This window comes from Hyperoodon ampullatus (genome assembly GCF_949752795.1).
Source record: "Hyperoodon ampullatus genome assembly, chromosome: 7".
NCBI lineage: Eukaryota > Metazoa > Chordata > Mammalia > Artiodactyla > Ziphiidae > Hyperoodon > Hyperoodon ampullatus.
Window position 1 is genome coordinate 2,793,889 of NC_136920.1, and position 24,597 is coordinate 2,818,485.

At 52.3% G+C, this 24,597-nt stretch overlaps 2 protein-coding genes across 2 annotated transcripts; both read right to left on the reverse strand.

Moving 5' to 3' along the window:
• Positions 1-1,007: 1,007 nt before the first annotated feature.
• Positions 1,008-2,017, reverse strand: IFITM5 (interferon induced transmembrane protein 5; the record flags this gene model as incomplete). Its single annotated transcript, XM_079707924.1, has 2 exons — positions 1,008-1,220; positions 1,826-2,017. 2 exons carry the CDS (start codon positions 2,015-2,017, stop codon positions 1,008-1,010), a joined length of 405 nt encoding a protein of 134 aa, XP_079564050.1.
• A 19,248-nt stretch (positions 2,018-21,265) lies between these two features.
• IFITM3 (interferon induced transmembrane protein 3) lies at positions 21,266-22,464 on the reverse strand. The gene is made up of 2 exons (XM_079707615.1): positions 22,157-22,464; positions 21,266-21,550 (listed from the first exon to the last, which is right to left on the reverse strand). The coding sequence occupies exons 1-2, from the start codon at positions 22,412-22,414 to the stop codon at positions 21,359-21,361; spliced, it is 450 nt and encodes a 149-aa protein (XP_079563741.1). The 5' UTR covers positions 22,415-22,464; the 3' UTR covers positions 21,266-21,358.
• Positions 22,465-24,597: the final 2,133 nt, after the last annotated feature.

Here is a 24,597-nt window from a genome sequence, read left to right on the forward strand (position 1 = left end):
GCTCTGCTGGGGCTGGTGGGGGGTTACATAAGGGAGGTAAACTGACACGAGGACGTGCACTCGCACCACAAGCACTCGGACAATGCCCTCACCCCCCACGTGTCTCCCTTTCTGTACAATCGTGCGTGTGCGGAAGGTGCTCCTGTGCACGTGTGCGTGATGGACGTGTGCACGGATGATGGTGTGACCATGTCTGTGTGCTTGTGTGTCTGTGTCCAGCCCCACTGATCCAGGAAGGAGGGAACCCACTGCTGGGACAGAGATTGATCAGAATTAAAGGGACGCAGGGTCACAAGGACAGAGTGACCCAAAGAAGGAGGTCAGCACAGGCCCAGCCACGGACAGGAACGTGCAGGACAAGGACAAGTCTCACTGGCCAGGGACTCCTCTTAACACGTGTGCACACACGCTGACTCGGGGATGGGCAGACACGTGGACTCGGAGACACACCACACACATTCTGAAAGACAGGCCACTAAACCACAGAGCGGCAGAGATCAAAGCCCAGCTTCCCAAACTTCATTCTAAAATACTTGGGCACCTCCACCCAGAAGCCGCAGGCTGCCCAGTGCCTGAGCAAAGGGGACAGTCGGGGCACCAAGCCAACAGGGCAGGGCGTCCACCATGGACGCTGGGGGCAGTCCAGGGGGATTTGGCTGCAGTGGTCCCTAGGGTAGCTCCCCTCAGGAAGACACCCTCCCCCACCCCAGCCAGGAACAGTCCTGGAAGGCACTTTCTGGAGCCAGGCGCTTTTAATTGTGAGGCTGAGCCTGGCGACTGGGGAGGGAGGAGCTGGCCTGGGGGCGGGGGGTTAGGGGACTGGGGGCATCGAGGTGAGGGTAAGGCCCTGGGGTCCCCGTGGAGGATCTTCAGAGTCAGTGTTAGGTGCCCAGGCTGGGGCTGGAGGGTGGGCCTCAGGCCCGTGGGCAAGTCAGGGTTCCAGGCGATTAGGGTGGAGCCCCTGGGGTTGGGGTCCCTGGGTCAGGGCGGGGACAGGGCCCAGCCTGTCAGTCATAGTCTGAGTCGTCGAACTTGGTGCTGAAGAAGGCAGCGGAGCCCTGGGCCAGCCGGGACAGGTGCAGGGCGCCAGTCACCACCAGCGCCAGGAGCAGCAGAGGTGGCACCAGAGCCCACACCATGGCCAGGATGTTGTAGCACTTGGCTTTGGAGCCGAGCCGCCGAGCTGCTTCCAGATCTCCAGTCACCTTCTGGTCTCGGGCCTGCGGGCCAGCAGCAGGGCCAGCTCTCTACACGTGCTTGGGGCCTGGGTGGGGCCTGCCACCCGGTCCCAGGCAGCCGCTGGGTCCACACCTTGGAGGACCCGAGCTGGACCCAAAATCTAGATGGAGGGGTGTGGCCTGAGGGGATATTGCCTGGGCTCCACCCACTCCCTTCACTGTCCCCAGCTGGGCACATGGGCTTGGCCCGCCCAGGGGGCCTTGGGTCATGAGGGGCTCAGCCTAAAGTGGGGCTGAAAGGGGACCCTGCATCCTCCCACTCCAGCTATGGACCCAGTGGCCCTCCCAGGCCAGCATCAGCCTCCAAGGACCTCCGAGGGTAGGGAGTCCTCAGCGGTGCGGAGAGCGTTTGATGGAAGAGACCCCCTTGGGTAAGGCCCCATCGGCCCTGGGTTCTTTGGGACAAACTAGACCCCCCTTTCGTTTTTATGAACAGCACCCCAGCCTCAGTGGAGAAGCCCTCATGAGGGAGGGGCTCCCACCACCGTCAGGGTGACGGACGGCCCCGTGGAGACTCCCGCACCCCAACTTGATAAGCAGCCCCCATGAAACGCTCTTGGGCCCCCTCGAAGCGCCCCAAGGCCCACCTTGATGGAGTAAGCCAGCGCCAGGAAGCCGAGGCAGCACAGGTTCAGGTAGAGGGTGCTGAACACCGACCAGATCAAGTGGTCTCGAGGTGGGGGTCGCGGCGCCCCCAGCGTGAGGGCCGTGTGGGCGGTGCCGTCGGCCTTGCTGGGCGTCGGGGCCCGGGGGTCCTCGCGGGGGTACGACGTGTCCATGGGTTCCAGCGCCGTCTCCTCGCTCGGACTCCTGCTTCGAGGGTGGGCGCCCCGGCCGCTTATAGTCCCCGCCGCCGCCCGGCTGACCGGCCCGCGGCTAAATTTAACGACAAATGACAGCCCGGAGCTGAGCGGTCGGCCCCGCCCGCCCCGCCGCCCCGCCGCCCCGCCGCCCCGCCTGAGCGAGCCCACCCCCCACCCCCTACCCCCCACCCCCCGCAGAGTCCACCTCCCCCACAGAAAGCCCCGCCCCCCGCGGAGAAACTGGCCCCGTAGAGGCTGGGGGCCGGTGCGGGGCCACCAGAGCCCCTCCTGTCCGGGTAGTCCAGCCTAGGGAGCCCCCTCCAAGGCTGTTGGTGGGGCCATGCGGTGGCTGCGGTCTGCCCCCCAGAGCCCCCGCCCCCGCGGACGAAAGGAGTTGGACGCACCAGCTCAGGGCCATGGTGGGTGGGCCGCTGCCTCGGCTTGAGGGCAGGGCTAGGCGGGGCTCCTCAGGACCAGGGCTGCTGAAAGCACAGCTCCTCTGTCCCCGGAACTGCCCGCATCACCTGGTCACCAGTGTCCACCCTGCCGGGTGGAAAAGAACGGTGCTCAGGAGAGAACAGCGGGGAAGAGAGAGAGCCAGGGGGTGTGGCCTGTGAGGGCACCCGCTGTGACCTGGACTGTTACTGTGCGGGTCTTCTCAGGCTCCTTGGCTGGTTGCTTCTCTTCCTGAATCCAGAGCTGGGGGGCGGGGAGGGCGGGGCTGAGCTGGTGTCTGCACCCTGGTCTCATCTCCCTCCAGAGGGCCCAGCAGCCTCTTGGCTAAAAATGCCATCTATGTGCCCGTCGATCACATTTATGTCAAAGGGCCAGATGGCCGTGGTCCGCGGAGGAGGGCTCCCGGGATCTCCAGCCTAACTCCTCAACAGGAAGCCTCAGGCTCTCCCAAACCTTCTGTCTGAGTTGGGACTCCCATAGCAAAGTACCTAGACTAGTGGCTCATAAGTAATAGAAATTTATTTCTCACATTTCCGGAGGCTGAAGGTCTGAGATCAGGGTGCCAGCGTGGATGGGTGCTGCTGAGACCCGCTTCCTGGTTGCAGAGGGCCGACTTCTCAGGGCTCCTCACTGGTGGAAGGAGCTGCGGGGCTCTATGGGGTCCCTTTTATAAGAGCACTAACCCTACCATGAGGGGTCCACCCTCGTGACCTAACCACCTCCTAGCACCGTCACTTTAGAATTTCAGTAGGAGGGGGGGACACAAGCATTCAGTCCACTGCACCCTCTGCCCGGTCTCTGCTGGCACAGGTGGTGGCCACTCCACCCGTCCAACTGCTCAGGCCAAAAGCCTCGGCTTACGCCTGTGCCTTCTGCCACTCACACCGAATCCATTTGGTCCCACCTTCCAGAATGTGCAGAATCTCACCCCCACTGTGACCTCTGACACCAAGCCACCCTCATCTTCTCCTGGGTTAGCTTGGCCCCCTCCTCGGCGTTCTCACTATTCCAGCCAGAGTGATCCTGTTACAAGAGAAAACAAGTTGTGCCCCGCAAGGGCCTCCCGCTCACTCCAGATCCAGAGTCACTGCAGTGGCTCACAGGCCCTGCAGGGTTACTCCAGGCCACACTCCTGGACTCGGAGAAGGACATTGAATAGGGAGGCTCTTTGTGTCCAGCCCTGAAGAAGGGAGGAAAAGGAACACGATGGGGTGGCAGTAGAAGCTGAGCTGCAGTAAGGCCCAGCAAAGACCGGAGCTGAGCCCTCAGGAGCTCTGGAGCTTGGAGGACACTTGAGAGATGTCCAAAGCAGGGCGACATGCTGCTCACCCTCAGCTACCAGCTCTGCTAGGCCCAGTGGATTACTGTGTGATGTGGCCCCTTCTCCGAGAGACCTAGGCCTTGGTCACCATGACCGTCTTGAGGCAAGAGTGCTGCGCATGGCCATTTACCATAACATTGAGCAAGAGGGGACCCAGTGTGGAGCAGCCCTCCCTCTTCCTGCGGACCAGAGTCAAGTGGCCCTGCCTGTGACCCAGGCATGAGAAACAAAGGGGCATCCAGAGATCTTAGGTCAATGGCACCTTTTTGTGTCACCTGAAGGAAGCTTTGGGAAATAGAACTTCTGAACCCACAGAGCCGGAGAACATGAAGGCACCAGTGGTACAGGAAGTGACAAGAGGCAGAGGTGCCCAGTCCTGCCCTGGGGCCCTGGACCTATGTATTCTACCCACAGCCACACGGCACCTCATAACGGCCTTTGACCTGAGGGCTAACTGCAGCCAGGAGGGGTGCCCACCCTCTGCTTGGTCCAGTGGGGTGGTAAGGTGTGGGACGTGACTGGCAGACCTGAGCCTGTGTTCCCATCACTGGGGATGACATATGATGTGGACTCCTGTGCAGGGTCAGTGCTCCGAGTTCCTGAGGGGTGCAGCTGAGGTCTGGGAGCAGTACTGGCAACCACACCCAGGTACATGCTTCCCCTCTGGGGACAAGGGTCCAATGAAAGTAACTTGCTTGCAGCTCTGCCCCTCCCCCCGGTGTTCAGGCCACCCCATCCTGCGGCCAGCTGTCTCCCTCACACTGAGCTGACCAATGGAGAACGGGGCTGGGAATTCTTCCTTCCCCATCATCTGGTCCCAAAGGGATCCCCCTGCAGCCCCAGGTGTGAGCAGAGAGACAGGCCTTGGGAAGCAGTGGTGGATGACACAGGGTCAGGACAACCTGCTTGTTTGACCTGGAATGTTGCCCCTCCATCCTTGAGTGCACTGCTGCTGGACTAAACTGTCAACTGAAAGACAAACACACAATGCAAGAACTGTGAGGTCAGCTTTATTAACGGTGTCACTGAGCCTGGGAAGCAGCCTCTTGGTGCCTCTGAGAAACTGTAACAGGAAGAACAGAACTGGCACCACCACCCCCCCACCATTCCTCAGCCCATGTAGTCCATCACTTTCGTCCGCACACGCCAAGAGTTAAACAGTAGAGAAACGTTGTTTGTTCCCAAATAGCCCATTAAGTTCCCTGAAGAACGTTCCCATCCCACGGTCCTGGGTTACTTATGGCCATTACTTGTTATAGGTAAGTTTGCTTTCAGCCTGGAAACCTTGCAAATAAGCAGAGATAAGACTGTAAAGTCAAAATAACTGCTAAGGGCTTGAAGATCTGCAGACGCCTTGTGATCCAGCCTGCGGGAGCAAGCAGAAGAACAAAGAAATGCTATGCTTCCTTGAAGGCCAGGTGGCTCCAAGAAGTCTGCAATCTGCCTTCACCCTCTAATCTCAAATCTTCCTGCTTCCCTTTTCCCCTTCGCACAAAAGAGGCCCGAATTCTACCCCGAATTAAGATGGTTCTTTAGGAACCATCTTCTTGGTTTGCTGGCCTCTGAATAAAGTCACTATTTCTTCCCCATCACCTTGTCTCTTGACTCATCGGCCTGTCGTGCGGGAGCATTACGAACTTGGACTCTGGACTCGGTAATAGAACTGCTCCGAAGAGGTAGGGGAGAAGCCAGTGCACGTATGGTTTTAGCTAGGAAATGCGTGCAGTGAAGCACACAGCTCGGTAAAAGGTTCCTGGTAGTCACGAGGATCAGACATCTCAGTTAATGATGTTAGTGCTTTTCTATATGAGAAAGTGCAAGAAATTGGGTTCATTAAAATTTCTTCTTGGGACTTCCCTGGCAGTCCGGTGCTTAAGACTTCACCTTCCAATGCAGGGGGCGCGGGTTTGATCCCTGGTCGGGGAGCTGAGATCCCACATGCCTCGGGGCCAAAAACCAAAACATAAAACAGAAGCAATATTATAACAAATTCAATAAAGACTTTAAAAATGGTCCACATCAAAAAAAAGTCTTAAAAAAAAATTTTCGGTCTTCCCTGGTGGCGCAGTGGTTGAGAGTCCGTCTGCCGATGCAGGGGACACGGGTTCGTGCCCCGGTCCGGGAGGATCCCACATGCCGCGGAGCGGCTGGGCCCGTGAGCCATGGCCGCTGAGCCTGCGCATCCGGAGCCTGTGCTCCGCAATGGGAGAGGCCACAGCGGGGAGAGGCCCGCGTACTGCAAAAAAAAAAAGATTTCTTCTTGAGATTACTCTGTCTAAGGGGCCTGGTTTTCCAAAGCACAGAGAGCCTTGTCCTGTTCTTCATCCTGTTCTTCATCCTGTTCTTCGTCCTGTTCTTCGTCCTGAATTGCCCTCAGAGTGCACTGTCAGTCCGAGACTACAGTGGCTAATGGCCTGATCCTTGTAGAACTGGATGGTGGGCAATCATATTTGTTTTACAATTTGCCCCTTTTGGTCATAAATTTAACCAAGGTTTGGGAGGCATGTCATGACCATCTGCCCCATGGTGCCCAGAGGGCTCCATGCGCTATTGCTGGACCAGGCCCTGTCAGAGGTGTTCGTGAAGTCTCTGGACACCCTGTCACTCTAGTCTGTTACAGTCCAGAAGGTGACTCTCCCATGTTACTTCTTCCCATATCTAGAGTTACACCATTACGATCGTTGTAACCTCATATAGAACTATATATCTGGTCAACCATTTCAAGTGGCTTAGTTATTATTTTTGTTGGAAGCTCATTTACACATTGGTCAATACAAGAAATAACAGTCTTGTAGAACAGGCAGAAAACAAGTGCTATAGCTAGTAGCATTCATAAAGTCGTAAGTAAGAAGTTAGGCCAAGAATTTCCATTAGCCATGGCCGAGTACACTCCCAGTCGGCTGACAGTTTGCTCCGAACCAGTCGCTATCTCTAGGGGTAATGATGTATTGGCATTGTTCATAGACAGTCAGCCCGATTTCCTAGTGTTATTAGGCTGATTATCCTTAGTACGATTTAATTGCTCCCAGCAGCACAAGGGGACCCTTAAGCCTAAATGACTGTGACCTGGTGAATCTGCCCTGTAACTGAGGGAGGGTCGCTCCTAATAAGCAGGTGGTTATGGGTTTTGACTGAAATTGAGCTCACTGCTCTGACTGAACGTGAGTAACTTTTACAGAAAATTCATATTTCTGGCCACGGTCAGAGCAGGTGCGATTAATCAGCCAAGTGAGGGGGTCCCATCTAGTAATTCGATAGTGGCCTGAACAGAACTATGATTTTTTTCTTCTAGAATAAATCTCCTAAGGACCATTCAGTCAGAGCCTTAGGAGAAATCCACCAAGATAACCAGATGTACTGAATGTCATTAATTGACCATCAACCCAACAACTGGATTGATTTTAGAACTCTGCATAGGATTGTGCCCATGATAGAAAAACATTCGATTCATAGGCAAAAGTTCAAGAAGTTAAGAAAACACTATAAATGATCATACGGGTCAGGTCTGGCATCTTGGGCCAGCTGTTTGCTTCTGATGTCATCTTCTTCTTGTCCCCGTGTGGGCATGGCTTCTCTTCTGATTGAGCATCGTTTCAAGGTGAGTTTGAGGTCAGCAGTCCTCTACAGACCAGTCAGTCTGGTGCAAGGGCCCTTTGTAAATGGGAAATATGAATCCAAGATCTAATTCCCTTCAGTTTTGCTGTGTGTGAGCTAGTTAAGAGCACCCGCTGAGGGTCCTTCTATCTGGGTTGGAGAGAATCCTTTAAATTATGTCTTTTCCAGTATGTATAATCTCCTGGTTGCAGGTCATGGGGCATCTGATGTTCATCCAAAGATAGATTACTGTGATAAGCTTCAGAAACAAGCTTAGAGTGTCCTTTTAACAATTTAATTAAACCTTATGGTAATGCAACACAGTAACAAGGAGCTCTCTAGGCGGTGAGTCTCAGGCAGTAAATACAAAACCGCAAAGACAACTAACAACACTAGAACTTAATATCCACTGAAACATAATTTTTTTCTCTCTAAAATTACCCTCATTTCTACAAAATATAGCCAAATTAAGACTAATTTGTTTACAAAATAAGCCTGGTTTCAATAAATATGACCTGATTATTTACATAAGTGTAATTGATCACATAGGCTCTTTTAAATTGCCCTTGTTGGAACTTTTTTTTTAATTTTTTAAATTTATTTTTGGCTGCGTTGGGTCTTCGTCGCTGTGCGCAGGCTTTCTCTAGCTGTGGCGAGCAGGGGCTACTCTTCGTTGCGCTCCATGGGCTTCTCATTGCGGTGACTTCTCCTGTTGCAGAGAACAGGTTCTAGGCGCGCGGGCTTCCGCAGTTGTGGCACGCGGGCTCAGTTGATGTGGCCCATGGGCTTAGTTGCTCCGCAGCATGTGGAATCTTCCCAGACCAAGGATCGAACCCATGTCCCCTGCACTGGCAGGCGGATTCTTAGCCACCGGGCCAGCAGGGACGTCCCTGCTGGAACTTTTTATAAGGAATCTCAGAGTGAACTTTAAAAGTCCTCTCAAGGCCGGGAAAATCACACCAAACAGTTGCCATCAGAGTCTGCCTGTAATACCTACAGATTGAGGTAGATTCTTCTCTTGTCAAGGTCCCCCAAAATATCTTGAGATTCCTGCACCTGCCAGGAAGTGGCCTTCCTTATTCACCTGATAAGGCTGCTAGGAACCCTGTAAACAAGGTACCAGGTTGCTTTTCCAAAGGACTTCAGGCTCCATGAAGTTCACCTTAGTTCTTTAAAGCTGTCTGGTCATATCTGATTCTGTGCATATTGTCCAACATGACATTTCAAAGCCAGGTTAATACAACCAGTGTTCCCAATTGTGTCTTGTTATAAGGCGAACATATTCTCACTGAACTTATACAAATAACTATATTGCCATGAAAATAAGAATACTCACTAGAAGTTTCCAAACTCCGGAGGGATCAGGTAGAGAGAAAAGATAAATGATTCAATTCTGCTTATACAGGTGTAATTTACCAAATTGCCATAAGTCATAGCAACCTTCAGGAGAAGGGTTTCCTTAGATCTGGAAAACAAAGATGAAAAACCAGTAACATTTCGGACAGAAACTCATAAAAGTTATCATTCAGCCCTATGTACTAATTCCTCTTGATCTTGACCTTCTGTTAACAGTTTTATGAAGCCATCAGGTTTTTTGTTAGAATTCTGTCATTTCTTACCCAGTTCAGTGGTATGATCTGAAAGCTATCGGAAATTTTTTACCTTCAGATTTTGTCCTATGCTTTCCCCTTTTTTCTCTCTCTCTTTTAACCTCTCTTGAGAACAAAATTACTTTCTTTTCCCTTAACAAAATGCATTTCCATTACTTACACTTTCTTTTTCCTTGCATACAAAGATGTTTTCCTCATTAACTTTTAGTAGTTTAATTACATTTTTAATTAGAATCCTTAACCTTTAAAAACCTTAATTTCTAGTGAAAACTAAGAAGTAAGCAATTACGAGCTGTCTTTTACCTTAGCACTCTGTAAATTGGCAAATTTATAAATATTATTTATAATTTCAAAAAATGTGTGCTTTTTTATAGAATATGCCTCAGTATGGCACCAAACATATTTACTAATATCTTTAATTTTTCTGTAAAAGGAAGCCTATGTTTTGTAATTAATGTTTCAGTATTTTATCTTATTTGGAAATAATAGAGACATTCAATAAATTTTCATCATGTAGCTTTATTTAGCAAAACTCTCAAGTTTCAAGTTATGAAAAATCTGGTAAGTAGACATATCATAAAACATAATTATTCTTAAAAGTTTTACCTGAAAGCTCTTACCCCATTTATATCTCTTTAATTCACTTGTTCCCAACAATTATGTTTAGATTACCCATGAAAACTTCATGAGACATTAGAACAAGTCAGCCATCATCTGAAGCTATTTTTCTTGCTGACAAATTTTGTAACAGATGTAACATAAACTTATCTGACTTTTAGTAAATCTAGGTACAATAAAAGTAGTATACTTAGTGTTGATGACTCTAAAGACATGTCTGTATTAATTAAATGAAACAAACAAAACTTAATACTGAATATTAATTTAATACTGGATATTTCCCTGATCACACAACATGAGATGCATTTGGGTTAGTTTCTATTATATTTCTGAGAATTTATGTAAGCACTTAACTTCTTTTAAGTCAATTAAATAGAGCTCATTTACAAATTAAATTTGAAAATACCACCTAGAGGTAGAAACATTTATAATGTACATACATTCAGATAGACAGAGATCTCATCATTTTCATTTTAAAACAGTCATGAATCAGGTATTAAAATATAAAACTCACTAGTTTATAAATAACAGTTGAAATAGACTAAGTCTACTTGCTTGAGCTTTTAAAAAGGTTTCTTCCCTTCCCCCTTTTTTCCGTTAGTATCAGGAACTGGAGATGGCCTGGATAAGTGTTCCCTGACCTGGTAGAACATTTATATCTCAAAGGCACAGGGAGAGAAATGCAAGCTTCTTCTAGAAGGACTTTTGTTCCCTTAGGGTCAGACTTCTGAAAAGATATTTTATCAAGCCAGCTTTCTCTAACTGCTTATGCGAAAAACAGTTTTGGAATGTTGAAAGAGCTCCATCTTGGCCATTGCAGGGAGAGAATTTTGAATTTCCCAATTAAGTACGTACTTGCAAGTATAAGTCCCAAAAGTACATAAACCCAGCTGGGGGGTTAGTTGGAGGTTATTTGGCACACCTTTTTCTTCTGTTCTGAAGGCTTTGTTTCCCATTTCATGGTCAGTTGAGATAAAACTGCTATTAAAAACTCTGTGTGGGTCTTCCCTGGTGGCGCAGTGGTTGGGAGTCCGCCTGCCGATGCAGGGGACACGGGTTCGTGCCCCGGTCCAGGAAGATCCCACATGCCGTGGAGCGGCTGGGCCCGTGAGCCATGGCCGCTGAGCCTGTGCGTCCGGAGCCTGTGCTCCGCAACGGGAGAGGCCACAACAGTGAGAGGCCCGTGTACCGAAAAAAAAAAAAAAACCTCTGTGTGGGTTGGTGTGCTATTTGTGAGCTTAACTCCTTCAGGTGTTACCACAGAGTCATTTAGCTCTCTCACGTGTCTTGGTCTCTCTCTAGTAGTCTAAACCCTCAGCACCACATGGCCAATCCTTCTGTGCGCATCTTCAGACGAGTGAGTTCTTTTTGTTTTTGTTTTTGTTTTTGTTTGTTTTTTTGCTTAATGAGAGGCTGTCCCTTTGGGACCACTGCATGGTATGAAGATTCGGCTCCACCACTCCTATAACTTTCTCAGTTGCCTGAGAAAACAAAGCCATAGCTGTCTGGGAGAAGCTGGGTCCCTTATCTTTGGAGCTGAAAGCTCTCATGTGATATCATCACTTTTATTCAGACAAACTTTGTTAAAGTAGCCAATTCAAGGAAAGACACAAGGCCAGCCTCCTACCTAATCACCCAGTCTAAACCTTTTCAGTGTCTTTCAACTGGGGAATCCAGGTACCCCTTCTTGAACTTAAGTTCAAAGAAAGAACTACTCCTTATAACAAGGAGTTTAATAACCACCAAATATTGTAAAACTCAGGATTGCCAACCAGAATGGGAGACCTGAGACTCAGGAGAAACTTGTCCATTCCTCTGACTCACCAAGGAGGTGGATGGGCACAAGGGGCCCTCGCTATAGTACCAAGGCTGCCGATCCTCTCGGAGTTCAGGCAAGGAGAGACGTCTGCTCTGGGTCCCTTCGTGGTCACCCAAACTGTCGACTGAAAGAAAAATGTACAACGTAAGAGCTATGAGATGAGTTTTATTCAGGGACCTTACTGAGGACTATAGACTGGGAAACAGCCTCTCAGTAGCTCTGAGAAACTACGAGGTAGGGGAGAAGCCAGTATACACATGATTTTGGCTAGGAAATGCAGTGAAGCGCACATCACAGTAAAAGTTCCTGCTAGTCACGAGAGAGGATCAGATATCTCAGTTAATGATTTAGGGCTTTTCCATGTATGGGAATGATAGGGATAGAGCAGGATAGTTACACAGGTAGTTGTAGAAGTCCCACTAGGGAATTATAGACAGAGAGGGAAACCTAGGGAAATTTGGGAGACCACTGTAAGTTAATGATCACTCAAGGAAGCTATCGGAACTTAATGGAACGAAGCAGTCTTGCTTAACTTCTAAAGCCATAAATAAAAGTATGAGATATGCCCCAGGTCATTAAGTGAAAGAATGAGGCCTGCATTCTGCTGGTCGAGTTCAGCAAGACAGTGATCCTTAGGACCAAGGACAGGAATTTAAGGGAAAGATGACATTCCAAAGCAGGAGACCTTCATTATACGGAAATCTGAGATGATTCAACATATTTTAGTGTATGTTACCACCCTTCTGCTGATTTGAATGAGCGCTATGACAGTCGTAGTTTGAAGTCATAGGGTCAAACACTTTCCTGCCCGATACGAAGGAAGAGCTAGTGATGTCTACTCACAGAACGAGGAAGAAGGCGGTCTTCCCCCCTCCCTGCTTCCCTTTGGTTATAAACATGTAGCCTGCTTAATTCTTGGGGCAGAACCCCCTCACCTGCCCGCCTGTATCCCTCACAAGCGCCCTATATTAATAAGTCTATCACTTTGCCTCTCTCTCACTGAATTCCTTCTGTGCTGAGCCTCAGTAAGTCCAGACACCAGGTGAGTGATTCTAATTAAGAGACCGTGGGTTCAAGTCCCAACCTGAGGTGCACAGTTTCAGGAAGATACGAGAAATTGGGTTCATTAAAATTTTTTCCAGAGATTTCTCTACATCCAAGGAGCCTCTTCCTGATCTTTGTCCCGAACTCCTTTCAGGACGCCCGGTTGGTCCACAACTGCAGTGGCTGACAACCTGACCCGTGTAGCATTGAGTGGTGGATATTCTTTGTTTCACACACAAAGCTCTGTTTTGGTGGGTCTGACACAACCCTCCTAAGGCTGGCAGATCTGCCACGAGGTCGCTGGGTGGTCGTGTTCAGCTTTAGAGACAGGATAGGAAAGACCGCCTTCCCCAGATCACTGTCCACACACCCTAGCCCCGGGCCCGGTTGACGTATGTCTGGCACAGCAGCTGCACTTGGACTCCCACGGCTTGGTCTGCCGCAGCCCAGAGTCTCCACCAGGTCCATCTGGGTTTGGGGCCAGACAGGTGAACGAAATGGAGGTTTGGTGGGGGTGACACCCCTGCACCCTTTAGGCTTTGAGGTGGCTTAATTTCTGCTTCACTTCCAGTCTGGGATACAGTAAGTCCCTTACATACGAATGGGTTCTGTTCCAAGAGTGTGTTCGTAAGTCCAATTTTTTCTAAGTCCAGCAAAGTTAGCCTAGGTACCCAACTAACACAATCAGCAATATAGTACTGTACTGTAATAGGTTTATAATACTTTTTACACAAATAATACATAAAAAACAAACACAAAAAATAAAGAAAAGATTTTTTCTTTTAAATTTTAAAAGATTTTTAATCTTACAGTGCAATACCTTGAAAAGTACAGTAGTGCAGCACAACAGCTGGCATACAGGGGCTGGCATCGAGGGAACAGGAAGGAAAAGTTATTGACTGGAGGAGGGAGAGGAGGTGGGAGATGGTAGAGCTGAAGGATCATCAGCCATAGGAGACGCAGGGCAAGCTGCAATTTCACTCATGCCTGACGTTGATGGCACAGGTTCTGGTTCCTTGCTGGATTCAACTCTATCTACCCTCTTGAAAAAATGATCCAGTGATGTCTGGGTAGTAGCTCTTTTTTTCTTATCATAGGTGACATGGTAGCACTGGATTACATTCTGAACGGCTACTGAAACCTTCATGTACCGTTCTACATTCGGGTCCTGTACCTCAAACACTAACAGTGCCTCCTCAACTAAAGAAACTCCCCTTGCTGTTTCCTGCGCTGTGAATCTTCAGCTACTTCTTTCTCCTCTTGTCTCTCTTCGTCCTTTCTCTGGGCCTCCAATTCCATCAGGTCTTTGTTAGTAAGCTCTCGTGATGCACAGCAACAGTACCGTACGGTAAAGTACACAAAAGCACCACCACTTGTAGAGGATGCACGCACATGACAATGGACACCAGACACGTGAACTAACTTACGTGACTGGATATGCGAACACACCTTCGCATAATTTTAAGTTCACAACTTGAAGATTCTTATGTAGGGGACTTACTTACTGGTTTTGATTTTCCTTCCTGCTGGGGTGGGCAATGGGGAGCAATTCCAGTGTCCCCACCAGCCAGCCCCATGACCGTGGCTCCTACCCAGAAGCCACCGACCCCATGTGAGGATGTGCCGAGCACCACTTGCTTCCATTTCCGTTCCACCCCAAGGGTGGGAAATGCCTGGACGGGGCCGGGCCCCACTCAGAGTTTGATTAGGGCCTGGAGCCCCCTGATTCCTTAGCCCCATGTGCCCTGCGTGAAAGGGCAGCCAAGTGATACTTTGCCTGTTGAGTTATTGTGATTTATATTAAGAAATATGTATTCGACCTTCTTCCTGTTTCTTGCAAAGAACTCCTAAAACTCTTACAATTTCTTAAGTGATGAGAATGACAAAGGTATCCTCATATGTAATGAGGTGACTTTTGGACCGCACTTGAGGATGAGCGCTTCTCAGGGGAACCAACCATGTGTTTAGACGCTTGGAATTCTCAGTCCCAGTCTCCAGGCCTCCAGGGAGAGGAGAGGGTCTGGAGGTTGAGTCAATTGCTAATAATCTATGATTTAATCAATATGCCTATGTAATGAAGTCTCCAAAACCCCCAGAAGGACAGGGTTCCAAGAGCTTCCAGGTTGGTGAACACATGGAGATTCCTGGAGAGGGCAGGAAAGCTCTGTGCCCCGTCCCCCATAATTGCCCTGTGTGTCTCTTCCCTCTGGCTGTTCCTGAGTCATATTCTTCATAATAAATAAGTAAAATGTTCCTCTGAGTTCTGCGAGCTTCTGTGGCAAATTAATTGAACCGAAGGAGGGACTCGTGGGCCCCTCTGATTTACAGCTGGGGTCAGAAGCTCAGGTGATAACCTAGTGTCTGAAGTGGCCGGGGGACTGTCCTGTGGAGCTGAGACCCTAGCCTGTGGGATCTGGAGCTGTGTCTGGGCAAACAGTGTCAGAATTCAGTTGAATTGAGTAGAATTCTCAGACACCTTGCGGGAAGCCCCCTCCCCCTCCACACACACACACGTTGAAATTGGGTCCAGGAACCTATTAAATACCAAAAAATTCAACGGTGTAAATTTGAAGATCTAATTGTCTTTACTGAATGATTCACGAATGGGGTAGTGTCCCATCCAACAAGTAGAAAGGAGCTCCAGTGGACTTGCCAACTACATATGGGCACTTGCCGTCTGCCTCTATGAGGATTAAATCAGGAGCCACTGCAGCTGCAGACCTTCATTTAACACCCCCTGAAAGGAGTTCAGGGTGGAGATCAGTAGTGAGGCCCTCTGTGCTCTAGGAAAAACTGGCAGGACAGGTCTTCAGATAGTTAGATACTTCCAGGAGATTTTAGGAGCCCAATTCTTGCATCTTAGGGGAGGAGGCCTAAAAATTTCTCTCAGGCTTTGAATATCAGCTTCCAATATAGCCAAATTTCTGATCCTAGTGTGAAGTTAAATTCATATTTTATGGAAAGACAAGAAAAATTTAAACATAAAAAATTTTCTCTGCCCTTTGGCCTCCTCTCTCCCTGCGCTGTGCATTGTGTATCCACATTACGCATCAACCAACCTCCCCCATCGGCAGAAATATTGGTTCAACCATAAAGAGCAACATTCACCCATCAACAAGACAGCTCCTTAAAGATAACATTCCTTCTTGACCTTGTAAGGAGCCACAATGTCGCTGAGCTCTGGATTGTGTAAACTGTCGATACTACGTCATTTAATGTAGAGCCCTCTTGTCTCAAAAAACTTATGTAACTGTGCCTGGACTTCTAATGGGCAGAACAGTCCTCTGTACTTTCTGAGACGTTCTTCCCAGGTTATAAGCCTCAAATTTGGCTCAAATAAGACTTTTCATTTCTTTCTTAGTTTGACTGATTAATTTTTCATCAACACTAGAGTATCCTTTTAAATATATTGTCAGGTCTCAGCCAGGACAAACAGTAAATATTCCTGGCAATATCAAACAACTCCATGGACCCAAGAGGCATCCTCAAAGAGGGGGAACAGGTTACTACCTCCCCAAGATCCAGAGTCACTCTCAAAGACAGCCAAAAAAAAGAGCTGGCAACCTGCATGTCCCAGGCAGGCAGAAAGCCAAGCCACCCTCCTAGGACACAAAATGAGACAAACAAAAAGACAACAGCAGTCCTTGGGAGAGAAAGGATCCATAGTCCGTAGGTCTGGTTTGGAAAGGAAAGAACACCATGAAATTTTGTTTTCCTCTCTCGCCCAGGCAATAAAGACAAAGATTCAGGAGAGCTGACTCTGCTAAGAACCCTCACCTTTCTCTGGCTTCTGTCAGCTTTCCCAGGATCCCCTGTGCAGGCTCCAGTTTTGCATTAATTTTAATTTTAGGTTCCTTGGCTGTCTAAGGGAATAGTGTAGCAGTTTACCCAAGACCCCTCAGCGTCCCGTCAGTTCTGGGAGGGGCCTAGATGGGGCCTCCTTTGGGGATAGATAGGAGGGCATTCGAGTCGATGTTGAAAAATCCCCTTTGAGGACAATCTCTTTTCCGTTGCCACAGTTGACTACAACTGACACATCACTCCCTGGGCCCCTAGGTGTCTGGTCTTGGAGCTGTAGTAGCTGTAACGTTAATGCTTTGGTGGACTTTTGATTATGACCTATGTCTTTAAATTTTCATTAGCTTTTTGCAAATAATTTTTTAAGGAAGGTATTTTGGACTTTTGAAGGCTTTTGGAAGCTTCCACATACCAATAAAAACAGGTATCCCGTTTGCTCTGTTTGATTTGGGAAACTTTGCTTTCAAGTACACCTCTTAAATGATTTTATCTAATTGGAATAGTCCTCATAAACGCCCATTGTAATTCTAGGTTGTTTTAGTAAGACTTTTCCCATTTTTGTGATATCTACAGCTCTGGGACAACAGTTCTTAGATATACAATAAACGGTTGTGCCGGCAGGTGTCAAGTTCCTTTCTTCTAGCTAAGACTTGGGTTCTCTCTGAGCCAAACTAAAACCTCAAAGGGATGTGCCTCTGGGATGCACATTGTGTGTGGTTCACTGTGCACCTCGCTGCTCTGCTCAGAAATTTTCTTGACGTTGGTGGGTGACCTGGAGTCAATATAATCTGTTCCACGATCAACTTATCCTAACATGGGAGTCCTTGGGTTAGGAGACAAGTGGTCTAACAGCCTTTAAATGCTCCACCTGCACTACCAATTTTTGAGCCTTTTTTTTTAACTTGCAAATTTCACATTCGCAGTTAGCCTTTGCTTAAGATTTTACTCGCCCGTGGACCGGCACTGGACCCAGTCCAGCTTAAATTGGACCTAGTTCATTTCGAAACCCTGTTCAGTTTTTAAATCAGACCCAGTCCGACTCCAGCTGGTAAACACCAACAGTTCCTAATGTGGAGGCTGAGGACTCGTCGAGGATTGTACCAGAAGAACTCCACACGTGAGGACGGCAGCCCGGGGGCTCCACGCGGATGGGAAACTGTGCACGGCCACTTACAGTTCCCATGTAGATGTAGACGCAGATTCAAGGGAACTGTGGAACCTGTGGCTTGGGGGATCATTCCCAGTGAGAGCTCACAGCGAGGCTGCAGGGGCACACACGGGGATGGGGGGGCTGTGTCTCCACCACCCCAAGAAGTTCTCCTTCCCAGCCTCATTAGAGAAGTTACATCCTTCACACTTCGGATTCAGACCTCGAGTCTGGTCCAGAAGAGAAAAAGGTACTGAAAGGGCACTGACCCCTGGTGGGGTGAGTGGCCGGCACAGGGGACAGAGCAGAGGGAGGGTGAGCCCTGGGGCCTCCCGGAGAGCTGAGAGTCAGTGAGGAAGCAGATTGAGGCCCCAGGAGGGGACGGGGGCCCACCGGGCACTGTCCTGCTTGGGCTCCAGGGAATGGGCAGGGGTGGGTCCCCATCTTGGTGAATGGGCCCTGGGGGACCAGCAGGGGACGGCCTGAGTCACAACACCTGGTTGTCACCTGGCCCAGCTCCAGGTCCCCCTCACCGTCTCTTCTCCCCCAGTCTAGGGACCGGAAGATGGTGGGCGATGTCACTGGGGCCCAGAGCTATGGTTCCACCGCCAAGTGCCTGAACATCTGTGCTCTGGTCCTGGGCATCTTTCTGATCATTGGATTGGTGTTTGCTTACCTGAAAGCCTACCAGATGGCTTTACAGATGGCGAATAATAGAGGCTAGTAGCCGCTGGACATGCAGGCAACCCAGTTCCTCCGCCGTCCATGGCCGGCCCTGCGCCTGGGGCTGTGGGCCCGCCCCCTCCCCCCACCCTTTTATACAGCAGTTTATGGAGACAGAGCTGTCGACAGCTGAATTCAATAAAGTGCACTCATCTGTGAAGGTGCTGTGACGTCCCCTGGGAGGGGACAGTGCTGTGAGTCCCCGGTGGCCTCGGGGAAGCACAGAGCGCTCAGCTGTGGGCTGACAGCAGAAGCCCAGAGCAGAGCTGGTGACGCCGCCCCAGTCGACAGAAACCCCCAGAGGAAAGACCACTCCCTCCCACACAAACGTGGCTGCCCTGCTGGGTGGAAGTGTCTCGCAGACACTGGGGACCCTGGGGCATTGGGTGTGAGCCTGGGCTGTACACGGGGAGGTGGGGACCCGCCTCAGCCCAATACAGGGAGGGACACCCCAGGCAGGCATTCCTGTCTCTGAACCCCAGAGAGAGTGGGCGCAGGGGACGCACCCTACCGGCTGACCCACCGCGCCCTGCACAGTATCCCAGGTGTGCTATGCATCACCCAGGAGAGGCTGGAGGACTCCAGGAAGCCACAGGCTGGTGCTGGGGCAGTGACCCCTTCTCCACAGGCCCCTTGGGGATCCAGGCTCTTCTGGGCTCCCTCACCGGGCTGAGGTCCAGTCCTCTCCGGCTCTCATTGAATTCAGCACTCTTCACAGTGGATTTCCTTCCGTCCTGGCACCTAGGACTATAGACACCAAACCCTCACAAGGCCCTACCTCAGGGGCTATGTAGGTTGGGGTCCTCCCTGGAGGACGGTGACTCAGACGAGGTTGCCCACTCTCTCTTGGGTCCCACATGTGAGCTCAGGAGGCTCGGCCCCAGGGAAGCTGGGTCCCGGAAGAGGGGAGGCTGGCAGACCTGCCTCTCTGAGTCTAGGAAGGACACTCTCCCAGGCAGGGGGTGCGAGGACAGACGTGTGACCGCAACCCCCCAAACCCCCGACCCCGGCTGGCTGACTAGGCACGTCCCACATTCCCCTGTCGGGTGGACAGCGGTCACGAAGTGTGGTGGCACTGAGTGTAACCCCATCAATCTTCACGGATTTGGGGTGAGGGTCCTGCTAGGTGGGAGACCAGCTGGTGCCAGCAGCAAAGATCCTGTGGTCTGGAGCTTCCGAAAATTCACAGGAGGCCCGAGGCATCAAGAAGGGGAACTGAGGGTCCTTCGAAGGTCCTGGGCATGGACTACTGGGTCATGAGCAGCTTAGTTCTCAGAGCCACCCCAGCTCTGGTTCTGATGTGGGTGGCCACAGTGTCCTGGGTCACCTGTGGGTGGGCGGTGCTGGTTGGGGTGGGTGACCTGGGCTGGGCGGAGAGCATTCAGGGAGCTGAGAGGACGCAGAGCTGGGAGGACCAGAGCTGGGAAGACACAGAACTGGGACGTCAGAGCCCTGGGCAGGGCCGCACAGGTGGGCCGGCAGCAAGGCTGAGAGGCGTTTCTGGTCCTTTCTCCCAGTAGCCCTCAGGAGAGAAGTCTCTGTTTTCGCTTTGCCTGGAGTCTGGCCTGGAGGAAGTCTGCTGTTAGGGTTCCTGAAGATGCCCCGCCCACGTTTGGTCCCGAGGGAGGGAGGGAGGGCAGAGCAGGACAGATGCGCTCCTGGGGGGACGAACATCTCTCCTGGCCTCGCCCCTGGCTTCCTTCCTGAGCGCTGCTGGTCCGGGAAGCTTCCCCCTGCCCAGCCCACCCAGCAGAGGTCTGAGTCGCTGGGCAGCGCCCCCCGCCGGACTCCAGGGCTTTACTGGCTGCCGCCCCTCCTCCAGGACTTCCTTGGGGCTGTCCCCTCCCTGCTCACGTGTGACAGACCCCTGGGGAGAGGGGCTCCCTCGTGGCCACCCTGAGACCCCAGCCCCTCGGTCATCTCCTGGAGTCAGGGGACTGCAGCTGGGGACAGAAAAAGGGCCGTGGGTGCTGGTCGGGAGGGGATCCACAGCTGGGGTCGGGTGTCAGGGGACGAAGGGGAGGCTAGGGCCACCCCACCTCACACCGCACCTGCCCAGCTGGTTGTGGGCAGGGTCTGCCCTGGGGCACCCCAAGTGCCCACACATCTGGAGGCCTCACAGAACCAGGGATGGGGGCTGATTTCCAGGGCAGGGCAGGGGTTTCTCCTCCTCCTGGGGGCTGTCTCTGCAGCGGTGGCCCGTGCACTCTTGTAGCCTTCCTGAGCTGACGGGGTCCTTGGGGCCACGGACTAGGAAGAGCAAAGTGGAGACACATGTCAAAGGGTCTGCAAGGGAGCAAGGGAGCCACTGCGGACCTGGAATTTGCACACGTCAGGGACCACCTGGAACCTGTTGTCTTTACTCCCTGGAAACCTCACTTTAGCAGCCAATCAGCTGCCGACATGTGACCCAATGCCTGCTAGCACCGATCCGGCTTGTAAAACAACCCCTGTAACTTCTCTGGAATGTCTTTGTTGTGTTTAGAACCCCCAGTGTTTGTACTTTCCTAGCAGCACGTTTGAATTGCTACTTGAATCTGCACTTCTCCGACTGTAAATCCTAAAACTCCAAATAAACTCTTTTCTTATTTGCGGGCTTCCAAGCGTTTTTGTTTGTTTGTTTTGTTTTCTATTTTGTCAACAGGGCCAAGGGTGTTCTGGACCCGGCATGACCCTTCCCCAGAGGGAGCCACCACCCCAAACCCCTGTCCAGTTGCTGCTGCCCCAGCTCGAGGCCAAAAACAGGCAAGGCCTGAGGACTTGTCAGGTCCCACTCAGAGCAGCAGAGCAGATGGGATGGGGGGGTGGGGGTGGGGCTTAGTCTCAGGGGCAGGCTGGGACTCTCAACAGGGCCCCCTCCCCAGGTCAAAACACAGCACCCGGGCTTCCCTGGTGGCGCAATGGTTGAGAGTCCGCCTGCCGATGCAGGGGACACGGGTTCGTGCCCCGGTCCGGGAAGATCCCACATGCCACGGAGCGGCTGGGCCCGTGAGCCATGGCCGCTGAGCCTGCGCGCTGCGCTCCGCAACGGGAGAGGCCACAACAGTGAGAGGCCCGCGTACCACCAAAAACAAAAAACAAAAACACAGCACCCTCACATACAAATGCTTTATTTTATTCAACTGTGGACAGATGCGTGTATAAACTGCAGTGAAAAGGGGTGACTGCCTCAGGCTGCCGGCAGCTACTATTCGCCTCCATGATCCTTTATGAGCTGGGAAACTGCTTGAAAAATCATCAGGGAGCCAGTGGCGAAAATAACGATGAAGACGGCAATCAGGAGGAGGCCCAGGACCAGGGCGCAGATGTTCAGGCACTTGGCGGTGGAGGCGTAGCTCTGGGCCCCAGTGATATCGCCCACCATCTTCCGGTCCCTAGACTGGGGGGGGAAGAGACGGTGAGGGGGACCTGGAGCTGGGCCAGGTGACAGCCAGGTGCTGTGATTCAGGCCGTCCCCTGCTGGTCCCCCAGGGCCCATTCACCAAGATGGGGACCCACCCCTGCCCGTTCCCTGGAGCCCAAGCAGGACAGTGCCCGGTGGGCCTCCCTCCCCTCCTGGGGCCTCAATCTGCTTCCTCACTGACTCTCAGCTCTCCGGGAGGCCCCAGGGCTCACCCTCCCTCTGCTCTGTCCCCTGTGCCGGCCACTCACCCCACCAGGGGTCAGTGTCCTTTCAGTACTTTTTCTCTTCTGGACCAGACTCGAGGTCTGAATCCGAAGTGTGAAGGATGTAACTTCTCTCACAAGGCTGGGAAGGAGAACTTCCTGGGGTGGTGGAGACACAGCCCCCCCATCCCCATGTGCGCCCCTGCAGCTTCGCCGTGAACTCTCATTGGGAATGATCCCCCAAGCCACAAACAGACACACACACACACAGAGAACAGTACACACAAGGGCTCTCCACACCCCACGTGCCAGCCAGGCAGGGGGGGCCTCTCCAGGCTCACACACACTTCCTTGGAGAGCCTCCCAGGCGCCCACCCACCTTCACGGAGTAGGCAAAAGCCACGAAGCCCAGGCAGCACAAGTTCATGAAGATCGTGTTGAACAGGGACCAGACGATGTGGTCGGGCACCGAGGTCTCGCTGCGGATGTTGATCACCGTGGTCGTCACGGGGGCCTGGCTCTGGGGAGCCCCCAGCACGGCCACCTCGTGCTCCTCCTTGAGCGTCTCATAGCTCGGGGAGATCCCGCTGTGGGCACCATTGATGAAGGGCTGGGATGTGCGGTGCATGGTGGGCATGAGGCAGCTGTGGTCCAGGTGCCTGGACACTCTCAGGGGCCCTCCCTTTCCCCAGTAGTTTCGATTTCACTGAAGTTTCCGTTTCCTGGAAGTTGGGGGACTGGGGATGGGCTGGTCCTGGGAGGCGGGGTGAGAACCGCCGAGTGTCAGGTTACACCAGCGTGAGTGGGAGGGAGGCTGAGGGCCTGGAGGGAGCTTCCCATCCCAGAGGCTGGGGGCAGAGGGGCAGAAGACTTTCCTGCTACCCTCCCAGGGTCTTGGTTGAGACCCCACTGGAATCCAAAGACAGTTTAACAGGAGAAAAACCAATCCAAGTTTAATAACACGTAGACCTCCTGTGTACATGGGAGAGACCCAGGAAAACTGAGTGACTCCCGGAAATGCTGAAGCCACCACCTTAAATGCCACCTCCAGCTAAAGACAGAAGGTGTTGCGGGGTGGGGAAGAGAGGCCCCTCTGGGAGGTGACAAGGAAAAGCACACAAACGAGGGTAAGGATTCCTGCAGAGCTTCTCCATCCACAAGAGTCTCTAGAAATGTGGTCGTCCCCCTCATCCCCATACAAGAGGAGACACACTTACATGGCGGTTTCCCTTGTACATGTAAATGTCTTTCACTTTTTTTTTTTTTTGCGGTACGCGGGCCTCTCACTGTTGTGGCCTCTCCCGTTGCGGAGCACAGGCTCTGGATGCGCAGGCTCAGCGGCCATGGCTCACGGGCCCAGCTGCTCCGTGGCATGTGGGATCTTCCCGGACCGGGGCATGAACCTGTATCCCCTGCATCGGCAGGTGGACTCTCAACCACTGCGCCACCAGGGAAGCCCTGTAAATGTCTTTCAAAAGGCTGACTTCTACTCAGTTTCAGACCTTCTCCCAGGTGTCCTATTGCTTAACAATAACCAGCTTGAACTAATCAATATGGCAAAGAGGCACCTTTGGGGTCATGAATTCTGCGTCCCTTCACACCCGAGCCAGGCCCTGGCTCAGCCACCCCACCTCCCTACTTAGGGGTGTGGTCAGGCCCCGGGACCCTTCCCCAGCCCGGGGGTCTCAGGCCCAAGCCTGCTGCAGCCCCGCTGTCGCCACGCAGGGCCCCTCCCAGACCCTCGCTCAGCCTCCACACCCCAGCCCCCAGAGCGAGCCCTGGCCCACAGCCCACCCCTCACTGCACCGCCCTCCCCTCGGAAATGCACTGGCCTTCCTGGCCCTGAGTCCCTGCTCCAGGCTGGTTTGGGTCCTTCCTGGTTGCAGGTCGGCACCCAGGAGCCTGGGTGGCCTGCCCCAAAGGAGCCTCCCATGGTCTCCCAAGGGCTCCCGGGTGCTGGGACACTGGGTCCCGCACGACCTGAGGAGGCAGCTGTGGTGGGAGACCCCAGGGTCCAGGGCATCTGGCGGCAGCTGGGAGCCCAGGGCCTGCATATCTGCGCAGCCCCGTCGTTCCCTCCTCCCTCCCGCCCCCCCACCCCATTTGATATACCGACCAAGGAGCTTAAGGGGCAGCATGCAGGGGCCTCGGGAAGGGGCAATGCCTCCACCGCCCAGAGCCTTCCTGAATTACACGCTTTCCTCTTACTGACTCTGTCCACCCCACGGCAAAACGGTGACATCAGAGCAGAGAGCGGTGTGTGTCTTGCGGTGAGGCCGTGCCGGTGTCTCAGGGGCAATGAGCGCTGTGCTGTTTCCCTGTCACAAAGAAGTAACGCACATAGTAGGCCTGACCCCTGACCCGCCTCTCCCGCAGCCCCGCTCCGTGCCGACATCCATCTGGCTCCCCCCAGCCCCTCCTGCTCTGCCGTCTGAGAGCCCCCCACCCAGGGCAGGGTGGCTGCCTTTTCTCCGGGAGCTTCCAAGTCCCCTGTGCCCTCCTCCTTGTCAGGCTGGGGGAGTGAACTTGGCGGCCGCCCTCCTGCTGCCCCACCTGGGGGTCCTCCCTGCCGGCTCCCATGCCTCCAACAGCCTCCAGGCTGGCTCTGCTCCAGAGCTTCACAGTGGCCACCACCAGGCCCGGGAGCGTGGCGAGTTCCAGTGGAGAAAAGATGTATGCATAAGTCTCATATCAGACTTTGAAAGCTTGGTGAGAAAAAAAGAATTTTTTGTTAAGATATAAATTATTTCATCAATGATATCTTTCATGGGGCTTCCCTGGTGGCACAGTGGTGAAGAATCCGCCTGCCAATGGAGGGGA

Coding starts and splice junctions, on each gene's coding strand:
- IFITM3 (XM_079707615.1), bottom strand. CDS start 22,414: ATGCCCACCATGCACCGCACATCCCAGCCCTTCATCAATGGTGCCCAC. Junction 21,551..22,156: donor CTTTTGCCTACTCCGTGAAG/GTGGGTGGGCGC, acceptor TTCCCCCCCCAG/TCTAGGGACCGGAAGATGGT.